Genomic DNA, 12,413 nt, shown 5'->3' on the forward strand with positions numbered 1-12,413 from the left:
TTTAGACCCCAATTAACGTGAATGGGAGGGAATGAAACCCAGCAGGTTCAAGGCAATGGAGATGCAAATTACTCCACTGTGATAAACTCATATTTAACATGACAGTTACAATATGTTGATGCAGCAGTTAAGACAGGGAGATGTTAAACATCCAGTGCTCCTTCCTCTCATACGTTCAGGATATTTTGAGTTGAGTTGAAGGTAAAAAAAAATATGCTAGAGGTATGTAATTTTTAAAAATTTCATTCATATTCATTGTCTGAACCCCCATTTCATCATTAATCCATTAAAAGTACTTTCATTTTGTCTCAAATCCTAGGAACACAGGATTCTGCCTTATGAGGAGTTAGACCACTAGTCTAGGGGTTCTCAACGTTGGGTCCCCAGATGTTATGGGGCTTCAATTCCCATCACCCCCAACCAAAAGCCACTGGGGCTGGGGATTATGGGAGTTGAAGTCCCATAACATCTTGGGAACCAACGTTGAGAATCCCTGCACTAGTCCATCTATTTCACTATTGTCTATGCTGATGGCTCTTCAGGATTCCACACAGGAGTCTTTCCCAGCCCTACCTGGAGATGCTGCCAAGGATTGAACCTGGTACATTCTGTATGCAAAGCAGATGCTCTACCAATGAGCTACAGCCCCATCGCTGCCCATTTGCATTACTCCATTCATTTTCATATTTGGGTGGGAGGCTCATCTTGCATCGCTGCATCAGTGTGGGCATTCTTGTGGGCCACTAGGAGGTAGCCAGTAGGAGGTGCTCTGGTGAACCTTTTATGCTCCGAAGTTAAGTTCCGCCAGCCCCCCTGTTACATACACAAATGGGGCTGACTGGAGAAAATGGCCCATTCAGACCCTACAGACATTATAGATTTGTGATCAATACAAATTGAGCTGAATGGGCCAGTTCAATTTCTATTTGTTCTGAAATGAATAAACACCACTGCAAAGTGCATGAGTAAGGTATCTGGATCTTGAAAACACTACAAAAATGAACACGGGGGATCACCCCATTACTATAAACAGTAATGCTCAGTACAATTTCACATTTTATATTCATTTGGCATCCTAGAGGTCATTGTGTTCTACCTGGGTTTGGGAGCTGTGTGTGCTTCCCATTTTTGGCTGTATGGAAGCAAGGTAGGAGGAAAACCTGAGTAGTTTTTTCTCCTGCCTTTCTTCCACACAATCACTTCTACCCAGGTTTTCCTCTAACCTTGCTTCCATGCAACCAAAAATTGGGAGCACACACAGCTCCCAAACCTGGGTAGAACACAGTTTTTGATTGTCTGAATGACCTCCTTGTGTTTCAATGCTGGATTTCAAATATAAAATTTTAAAACATTTGGAATTCAGAAATTCCGTTTTGAATTCTGGCTTGTGATTCTTTTTTGTAAATGCAGGGGTCTTGTTTTGAAGGTACAACCATCTTATAATGAATAACCATGCAACCCATGAACTCTTCACTCCAGCTAGACAATCTGAGGCCCTCTACCACGCCCACTGGAATATCCCACTAAAGAATCTCGCCCTCTCCTTGCCTCAGGGTGCCTAGCAAAAACAATGCAGCAGCAAAGATGAGGATGGCTGAGCCAACTTACTCATTCCTGCCCTCTCTCCTTATGTGCCACACAGCAATGTCAGCCAGGATGCAGAATCTCCATCTCCTGACCAACAGGACCTTCTGCAAACCTCCATGTTCACATATTTTCAAATTTATTTCTGCATCTAACATGGCTAGAAGCTTCTTAACCTTTTTCTAAATGTAATCAGATGTTTGGATGATTTCTATAACTGGTGCATAGTTCCACTTGGAATTGCTGCAGATGAATCTCCTAGGGCAGAGGTGGGCAAACTTGGCCTTCCAGCTGTTCTTGAACTACAACTCCCATCTTTCCCATCCACGATGTATTGTGGCTGTGGATGATGGAAGTTGTAGTTCAACAGCAGCTTAAAGGTTTGCCCACCCCTGTCCTAGGACCTTGCCTACAACTCAATTTTAAACTGGTTTTGATAGTGAATAAACATTTTGGAAGAGATTTCCAGCTCTTGTCATGCTGGCTTTCCAGGTAGCTGCACCATGAACTTTCCATGAGCTGCACCATGTTTGTTTGTTTATCATATTTTTATACCACCTGATATGCATATCTCTAGGCGGTATATAAAATTTAAAATATTTAAAAGTCACAAATCAAAATACATGACAATAAAAACAATAGAATAAAATTATTTAAACAAGTTTTAAAAATTATTAAAATTAATTCTAATTAAAAGCCTGAGAGAACAGGAGGGTCTTGAGGGTTTTCCTGAAAACAAACAGAGGAGATGCTCTTATTTCAGCAGGGAGCATATTCCAAAGCCCTGGGGCAGCCACAGAGAAAGCCCGGTCCTGGCCTGGTTCGGTTCGAGTCTGGACTGGACTTGAACCAAACCAGCCGAGTTCAGTCCGGCCCCCATTGAACCCTCCCACCTGGTCCGGTCTGGTTCGGGGGGGGGGGTTGTTCATGAATTTTTTTAAATCTTTAAAATAAAATTAAAATACCTGTAGCCCCTTTGGGGGGCTTCCTGTAGGCTCAGGGGGGGTCTGAGAAGGTTCCTCCTCCGCCTGCTGGCCTCTGAAATCAACACCGTGGCTGGGTAAAAAAGCCTCTTTTTGGCCTACTTGGGCCTCGTAATTGCGCTCGGCAGCCTCGCAGAGGTCATTTGCGCATATGCGGCAGCCATTTTGTTTTTCCAAAATGGCCACCGCACATGCACAAATGACCTCTGCGAGGCCATGGGCCATTCCAGGCCTTGCAGAGGCTATTTACGCATGTGCAGCAGTGGCCAAAATGGCCACCGCGCACAGTTACGAGACCCAAATAGGCCGAAAAGAGGCCTTTTTACCCGGCCACAGCGATTATTTCAGAGGCCAGCGGGGGGAGGGGAATCTTTGTGTACTCCCCTGTGCAGCTTACAGGAAGCCCCCCGAAGGGGCTACAGGTATTTTAATTTTATTTTTTAAAACAATTTTTTAAAAAAATTGCGGACTTTTCTGGAGGTTCGGTTCCGGTCCAAACGGAACTGGGTGTGTGTGTGTGTTTCGGTTTGATCCCGAAGCCTTGAACCTCTAGACTGAACCCCCGAACCCCAGAACTGGTCCACACATCCCTACCCCACATAGAGCGTATTACAGTAGTCAAGCCTAGAGGTTACCAGCATATGTACCACTGATTTAAGGTCATTCACCTCTAGAAATGGACATAGCTGATGAATCAGCCGAAACTGATAAAAGCGCTCCTGGCCACCACCTCAACCTGAGAAAATATTATTGTTCTTTAAAGATACCCAACCACATATGGATGAATCCCTGAATGAAAGCAAAAGAGATTATAGCCTGATCCTAAACATGCTTACTTGGAAACAAGCCCCACATTCTTCAATGGAACTTTATTTCAAGTAAGTGTGCCTAGGACTACAGCGTGAGTTATCTGTATCCATTGCTCTTCAACCATGTTTCCTGGAACTATCATGATTGTATGACTCCAGTGGAATCACACACCGTTTATAGGAGGAGATCCATAAGTATGAATGGCTGAATTCATAGAAAATGGCAAACCATGGTTTATCATTATGAGAACAAGCTCTAGTGAGCCTGGACCTTGCAAGCAACCTCCTCCCTTCCTTATTTCTTTGGCCAGCTTCACACATCATGGAGATTCAGTGCCTCAGCCAAACCGCTGGTTCCCAGAGCATGTACAGGAATCCAACTTCCAGGAATGAAATGCTGACATGGGGCGTGTCATCTGAACTCACCTCTGTCAACATATCCCACCCTACTCGTGGTTCAGAATCCAACATTTGTAAGCTTGATTTGAAGCAGGTTTCAGATGTTGGATTCGAAACAGCCAACCTTGGTGGGTTCAGACAACATGCCCAGAGTCAACATCTCCTTCCTGACGCAAGAAGCTAGGCTCCTTCATGCACTCTAGGAACCAGCAGTTCAGCTCAGCTGCCAGTTCTCTGTCACATGAACCCAGCCTTCTCTGTGAGGGCAATAGATTAGAAGCTTCTGGGTCTACTGGACAACAGATGTTTCCACTATCTTCATATCATTCCATCTCTTCCTATTTTCCACAGCATCCTCTTTCCCACTCCACCCACAAAGGATTAATGTTCTCTTAGGCATCCCGCTGTAGAAAAATAGTAGAATGAGAACCTGCCAAGATTCTCCTTAGGCACTCACAACAACAGAATAAAACAACACAGAAATAAACAGTGGATCCAAAAGGCATGTCTAAGTCTTTCAGTACAAACTCAGCGACATGATCAGCTGCTTCATACAATGTATGCCTGGCTGTACTGTTTGGAATTGCAGCCGAGTGCTCTACCATCAAAAACATTCTCAGCATCTGAAGAGACAGAAGGCCACGAAGAAGACAGCCCTAAGAGGACCTTTCTCCCTGAACACTCAGAATGTGTGAATACTCAATGTTCAGGGAGTTTTTATACGGAGGTTCATTCAAACCCTTGATCCCCCACCAAATTGTGCAGTCCAGCAACAGATACATCCCATGAACCTGCTGATCATGTGTGTCAGCTTCAAAGTACATAGCATCACAGGAGAACCTTGCTGAAACAGAATGAGGACAACATGCAAAACCAAGATACCTTTATGTCAAACACCCCACTTTCATTGCTGAACATTTTTCTGGTGGTCAGGTATTGTGTTCTACCCAATATTCTGGTAATATTCTAGTAAGCCAAAGGTGGTGTCACATTTAAATTCTGTAGGGTTTGGTTTTCACTGCAAATGTTGCCTTTGGACAATGTTCATGGAAAAACCCTACCTTCCATTCTTTTATATATATTTTTCATGACTGTTCTTGCCATTGGTTTCCATTTGCTGTTGCTTGGATGTCTCGATCTCGATCTCTCTCATTTATATATGTGTGTGTGTGGTGTGTGTGTGTGTGGGTGTGGTGTATGTGTGTGATCATATATGGGATCATGCCGTGAAGGTCTTTTCAAGGGAATATATTCCCTTGAAAGGACCTTCACTGCATGATCCCAGTCTAGCAGGGATCACATACTGAACATGATTGATATCACAGCACCACGTAGCCAGTCAGATTTGTCATTCTGATGACATCACTGAGAACAAATGACATCCTCCTATTGTCTTCACTCTGAATGGGGAGGAAAGGACCACATCCCTGTTGCCCAGGCAGTTGGGCTGCTGCTCCCTGCCTTGCCATGCTGTGCTGGCACTTTCATTGCTTGCCAGCACTGCATAGCGAGAGTGACCTTCCCCCTGATCCAGTACTAGTGCTGAGTAGTTATGCATGACAAGTCAGGGCAGCGCGTGGATGGCTTTATACACTCAAATGAACATCATCTTGAAAGCAATGCAGTGTGAATGGATGACATCTGCATTCTACCTCAACTAGTTAGCTATGCACAGCTGAATTGGAGCAACGTCGAGTCTTCCCATCCTTTGGTGACGGGGTGCAAGTGCTGAATGATAGGTGGGCATCTTTTGTGGGGAAATGCTCACAAAACATGCCCCCATTTTGGCTCAGCACAAGTTAAGACTGGTGATCCTCCACCATGATGGGTAAGAAGTTCTTGTAGAAGGGACAGATAAGTCAGGCCAAGAATGGAACCAATTGAGGGATGTAAAGTATACGTGTGAAGATGCAACCAAGATAACTAGGTGCCTTTAGAAAGGAAGTTTTTGTAGGAATTGTTTTCTTTTACCTTGTTGGAACTGGTCCTTAGTACCTGTGTGCCGCACAGTCCTTGGTGTTGGTTCAGGGTTCCCATCCTGGGACAGGATCCAATTACTAGAGATTAAGTCACCACAGTGGTAAAGACATCTTGCTAGATAGGTGGCACCTTAACAAGAAGCTCTCTGAGATAGCCTCTCAACCCCATCACCCATCTGACAGCCAGCGAGATTTAAAATAATTCTTTCAAGATGTGGGTCAGCAATTCTGCAAAGTGCAGCTATTAAATATGAACATCTTGATCTTTTTGTCAGCACTCTGATCTGTTGCTAGTGGATATATGCTGATGTTTCCAAAACTGGGTGGAGATGCCAAGAAGACCGCATCAGAATTATGGAAGAAAAAGATCAACTGAAGAATGTTTTCTGACTAGACAAACACCCTTTACTCATCTGGGATCTTGAAGACATGATACAAAGAAGGCGTTTGAAATAGCAGGAAAGACTTGCCATGCACCAGAAAAGAAGAAGGGGTAGAGTCACATTGATGGAAACAGACCAAGAAAGAGGAGTACAACAAATATATCCACCAGCTTCAGAATGAATGAGAACCCTTACCACAAAAAATTTAGAGGTCCTTAAGCCAAATGCTAACACTTCCCTACTTAGGTCTTCATAATGACCAGGATCACTCACCACAGGAAGGCTGCGTTCAGCAGCATCCTTGTGGAGAGTGTAGTGTCTGCCCCAGACCTGAGGTAATAAGCCCACTGTCTCAAGTCAAGCTTTCATCCATATCTGGATCATGAAGAAATAAAGCCACAGAGAAATTGGATGCCTCCTTGGCCAGCAGGCCTGGAATCGATTTCAACCAAAATCTGCAGGCCATGGAGATACTGGCTTTCCCGAATAATGGAGGATGCAGTAGGCGTGCACCTTTGTGTTCAAGTGTCTCAACAGTCCATGACACAATCACTCAACAGAAGGTAGCCATGTTAGCAGAGAAGATGAGTGCCAGCAGCAGACTGGCCCCTTCTGCTGTGGGTTGTCATATGACCCTCTTTCTGTCTGAAAGGAATAAATCATGGAGGTGCATGGGTAACAAAGGAAACTTCTCTAGGAGGCTTTTTTCAGGGCCTGCAAAGTGCAAGAGCAATACATTCCTTTTGTGGCATGAGAGTTTTAGGATGCGTGTGTGTGTTGCTATTCAAAGAAGTTTCAGCCATGCAAACACAATGTTCCAAGTATATGCACTCCTATTGTACAGGTAAAAGGAGGCTGAACTGGCTGTCTGGTCTGGAGCCAGATTCATCTCTAATTGAGGTATCAAAAAGTAAGAAGGTAAGACCCAGCAGAGGCTATATTTTTTCCTGACCTCTTAGGTGTATGGGTGTGGGGAAGGGCTGTTTAAAAAAAGGTGAAATAGCAGTTTTGTCTGTTGTGTCACCCTAGCATTTGTTGTAGCTAGTTTTTAAAAAATCTTATTTTTAATATTATAACAATGTCATCCACTCTAAGAGTCATCCTCTGTTTTTTGTAAGAAAAGAGATTGGAGTCTTTTCCACAGATAGGATGTGGGCCCATGTAATGGTTTAGAATGGCTCAGTTCAGAAGATCTGAACAAACTATGTGTGTTGTTTTTTTTAGATGGAGTGATGTACCCCACTCCCCTTCTCCTCCCCTTGCGCGTTAATGACTTAATAGAAAACATCCTGATTTGTTAAACCACAGTTTGTGGCGACACCCAAATTGTGGCTGCATTTGCATGTAACGGCAAAGCACGAGTAGACGAACCTGAGGTTAATTTTTGTAACCATGAATCACGTCACAGACGCTCATCCAACCGTAGCCCAGCAACCTCCAGTTTCAGGGCAGGGAAGCCACTCCCTCTTTGTGGTCTGCCAAGGTCACATCCCAACAAACTCCATAGCGCTTGCATCACCAGACTGTGGGCAGGGCATCAGAATGTCTGAAGGGTGGCAACCATTGGTGACCATCTTCAAGAGGGCATGCCAAACCGCCCTGAGCCATTTTTGGAAGGGCGGTATAGAAATCGAATTATTATTATTATTATTTTATTATTTCCAGAATGGACTGCCTGCCCTCGGCAGGGAAAGGGCATTTAAATACCTTCAAATGGCATTCAAGCCCTTCTCCTGACAGCAAATGCACTGCTGCCCTCATAAGAGGGCACACAAGCACAATTACTGGCTACAGGGAGGGGGTGCAGAGGGGCACTATTCATTTTGTCACTCCAGGAAGGGATGATGATGACTTCCTAGGAGGGAATATGTATATGGGGGAGGGCAAAGGATCCTGGGGTCTGGTCCACTGTGACTAAGGATGCTCTTGCAATGAAAGACCCTGGCAAAGCCGACCACAGGCTCAGTGAGCTTTGGGCCTCCATTGGACTGTGCTTTCATGAGGCAGGCCATCCAAATCAAGGGGGACACACTTGTGTGGGGGCCCCATTCTCTCTGATAAATAATAGAACTTGTACATCATGACCCCCTCCTCTCAAGGCAACAATTTCATACTCCCAAGGAGTAGTGGCTGCTCCACATGTCCAGGCAGTACTGGGTGGGCAGACAACCAAACTGGCAGGGGGGCTGCTTGGACTGCTTCCTTGCCACAGTCGCCAAGACAGTGGAAAGTGTTGCTGCAGTAGCCATCCCCATGGCTTGCTTGTGTGGAACAACTAGGCTGGGCAGCAGCTGCCATTTGGCCCACATGCTTGTATCCATGGGCTTTCACTCTTATGGGAGAGCAGTCCACCCCCAGAGCAGCATCCATCATCACCACACAGGAAGAATCTCTCCTGTGACTGGAGGCAATACTGCTCCTGCTGGATGCTTCTTCTCATGCGTAATGCCAGAGGCTGTATTGCCTTACCCAAGGAGAAGGGGCTGGGGCCCCCTTCCCCAACTTAACTGTACAGAGCCATTCAAGAATTCCTGGGTGGGGCTGCCTTTTAAACCCAACCTCGGGTATTGCTACCATGCCATATATTATCTTTGCAGCGATCTCATCGGTTTGCTCGGTTCATGGTGCCACCGCGACTGCATGTGCTTGTGAACATACTTCCTTATCAATTCATTTTGGGTGACCAAAACACACAGTGCCCAACTTGCCATCCCATCCCCGTTCTCTTCTGATTGGCGGGGGTGGTGGGAGAAGAGACACAGTGTAAAGCGGGCATCCCCCAATGTGACTTTTCCCTTTAACAGGTTTAGAAGCTTGGGATAGGACAAGGACTCCTATCCATTGCCAGGCAATGGACACAGGGGGCAGGGCAAGTGGTCAGAGAGGCAGCCAGCAAGGAGCACAGTAGGCATGGAGTGGGTTTGTTCCTGGGCATGTCTGGGCTGCCCTCTCTATGGTTTTGGTCTCAGAAACAGCACAAAACCACGGTTATGGTAGCGTCTGCATTCGGACATAACGATGCCACCTTCAAATCTCAGGTTGGAGGAGCGAAATTCTCTGCAAACCAAAGGTTCAAATTGGAGTTTGGTGAGGGAAACTGCAGGTCGCTTTTGCCACGAAACCATGGTTTCACACATTCAGATGCACACAAATTCCAACCTCTGCCCCATTCAACTCTGGTCTGGCATTACATGTGAATGGGGCCTGTGGCTTAAGCTGTCCCTAAAAACCAGAATATTAAACCAAGATCAAATCATGGTTTGATATCCTGGCTTGTGATGAGCAGTTAACCCAGTTTCCTAGTACAAATGTCATGGGAAGCTGTGGTTTAACAAGCGCGGAAGCTTTCCACTTGTCTGAATGTAGAGGAGGAAGAGGAGGAGGAGGAGGAGAAGAAAAGTGTGCATATAGGGCTAGTCATGCTTTTCTCATTCATTCATGATCCAGCAAAATATAAAGTGTGTTGGATCATCTGAACCTTGCCGATGTCTGTCTTTATTTGCCCTAGTATCAAAAAGTGTGGCAGAAGTGGCTTGAAAACACAGTTCCTGAGTGCTGTGGCATTTTTTTTTAAAGGTTTGATATGTGAGTTCACACCACTTCCACAACATTTTAGAATACATGTCTGCTTTCACCCCTACTTAGTCAGTGTGTTGTTGGATAAGTGAGCTGGCCAGAAATACAGGCACTCCTGAGGAATGCTTGTGTGGTCTGAAACATGGGTGGTGATGGAAACTGCTCTCCCCATATTGCTCTTTATGATTCTTTAAAGATTCTGTTTTTGATTTGTATGCCACTTTGGAAGTCTTTGGGCAAAGAGCAATTAATGCATTTAAAATAAATAAAATTAATCTGCTCTCCATGCTGAACGTTGGCCTTCGAGCATACAAAGCATGGATGTCCACCATTCAACTGTGGCTTCCTTCTTAGTTTTTCTAATGCACCTTACTATCTTGAAGACTAAGATGGGATCAAAGGAGATCTGCCTTTAAAGGCTTTCAATCTACTAATGAGGTTTTTAAGATCCAGGCCTTTGGGCTAATTGGTGATTGATTTTTCCTCTCTCCTTGCTAATTTTCTCTCTTGGAGGAATGACAAGAGGGAAGGCATGTTCCGAGTTTTATGGTACAGGATCCACATTGTATCCACCACATGGTACAATGAAAGGATGGCCTGAGGTCTTGAATGTTCAGCCAGCTGGCAGAGCACTGCAGAGCCTAAACATTTCTAGTACCTGTAGCAGGGGAACGCCAAAGCCTCACTTTCTGGCTGTCCATCTTTCCTCACTGTCACTTTGCCAAGGTACCAGCCACTGCTTCCTCCTTTGCCGTCATGCCCTATCCTCACCCTTCTCACCTGCTTCAGGTCGACCGCTTCAATGATGAACTCGTCAGCCTTTAGTAGAAGGGAAAGAAAGAGGAATTAAGATAGAGGAACATGCGATCAAGCAACACAGGCATTTTTCAGACAGCCCCTGGCCACAGAGCTGAACTAAGTTTTGGGGAAAATGAATTCAAGTCCCATTTCCGCTGTCATCTCATGAGGTTCCTTTAAGCAAGTGAGCTTTCCTCAGTTCTACCAAAAACAATTGGGATACATACTGAGCAATCTACTGCCCTTCTATGTGAGATGCCTCAATGCTGCATTGCTTAAGAAGTGCTTGCAAATACTTTACAGTGGCTTACTTACTGACCTTCTAAGTGTAGAATCCAAGGGGAAAGAGCTGTGGTATGAAAGGATATGGCAGTGGAGTCAAATCAAGAATATTAATAGTTTAATGAAATAGATATTATGTACAAAGAGGCAAGAGCAGACTGCCTTCAGGGCTCTTGCGGCTGGCTGGTTGTTAGCCCCGCCTCTACTCCAGGACTGGAATACAAGTAACTAAAGCTCCATTCAAAAGCTGGCCTGGATCAAGGAATGGGCTAACCAAAAACACCACATCAAGCCAAATGCCTAAATGAACGCTGCAGCATTCTACTAAAAAGTACTCAGCTGCTGCTTGCAAACCTGCAGTGCCTCCATGTCTCCTAACCACAGTGTCATCGCTCCAGTGACAAAGCTCCCATGATTTCTAATGGGAGCTTTATCGCTGGAGTGATGAGGCTGTGCTGAGGAGACACCAAGGCACTGCATGTTTGCAAGCAGCATTGGAGTGCTTTTGAGCAGAACGCTGCAGCATCTCACTTAAAAGGGCAGTAGACCATTCACTAGGTAAGCCACTGTAAACTATTTGCAAGCGCTTTTAAAAAACGTTATATACACTGATTGGTAAGAGGTCATTCTTAACCTGAGCTGAGTGAGATGAAGATTGGAAAATACTTTCATACTGAAAATGAATGTTAAGTAGTTTGGGGTTCAAGGGCAGAAAACTGGCCATGGTTTCATTCTGCAACATCAAATTGACAAATATGCAATAGGTATGAAAATATATTTGTAAGCTGCCTTTGTGGCCTTGTCAGCTGCTTTCAGCTTAATCAGTGCAGACAGGTTGTGACATTTATGTGCCTTATATGTACCTTTGTACCTTATATTACTTATGACAAGAAAGGAGGTTTTTCTTACTAGGTAAGGCTTGACACACAACATATGCAGCCAAGAATCCAAGAAGGGAGGAATGACCAGCCAGCTGGTGGCAAATCAGCCTCCTAGCGTGTTGCCTCCTGGAACTGTTCTTATCTGATATTTATATTAAAAGGATCATCTGATTTCTCCTCTTTTAGTAGCAAGCAAATTTGTATCTGCACTACTGTATGCAGATGACTTTATTCTCTGATCTTGTACATCTTTGATGTTGAGTTGGCTTCTGAAAATATTTGGCCTGTTCTTCAAAGCTGAACTTTTGAATACACAACTAATTAAAAGATCAGAGTTATGGTCTTTGGTCATAGGTGATCGCACAATGGCCAAAAACTGAAGGAAGAAAATACTTTTATAAATCTAGGAATTTTGTTTGGAAGTATATGGAAATGGGGTACCCATATATGTATATCATGCCTGGGAGGTTATATTTCTGGGTACTACAATGAAGCTTGCAAGAACTGGGAGGTGGAAATAAGACATTTACAAGGTTAAAGGTTGTCAGACTACCAGGGGACGAGGTGGGCTCCTAGCCCTTCTTGAACTCCAGAATGACTGGAGCACCCCCAAAAAGGTCAGCCTCAGGAACAGCCAGAGTAGAAGGTTAGCTTATCACCTGAGTCCTCCTCATAGGAACATAGGAAACTGCCATATACTGAGTCAGACCATTGGTCTATCTAGCTCAGTATTGTCTTC

The 12,413-nt window shown here is 44.7% G+C and overlaps 1 protein-coding gene across 1 annotated transcript in view; it reads right to left on the reverse strand.

Annotated features, from left to right (window-relative positions):
* Positions 1-12,413, reverse strand: part of LOC128348218 (lipoxygenase homology domain-containing protein 1-like) — a 90,472-nt gene that overhangs the window by 48,211 nt on the left and 29,848 nt on the right. The window contains exon 7 of the mRNA XM_053303958.1: positions 10,372-10,532. Within this exon, the coding sequence (XP_053159933.1) occupies positions 10,372-10,532 (161 nt within the window). The remainder of the gene's footprint in view (positions 1-10,371; positions 10,533-12,413) is intronic.

The sequence above is a fragment of the Hemicordylus capensis genome, chromosome 2 (assembly GCF_027244095.1).
Source record: "Hemicordylus capensis ecotype Gifberg chromosome 2, rHemCap1.1.pri, whole genome shotgun sequence".
NCBI classification, from domain to species: domain Eukaryota; kingdom Metazoa; phylum Chordata; class Lepidosauria; order Squamata; family Cordylidae; genus Hemicordylus; species Hemicordylus capensis.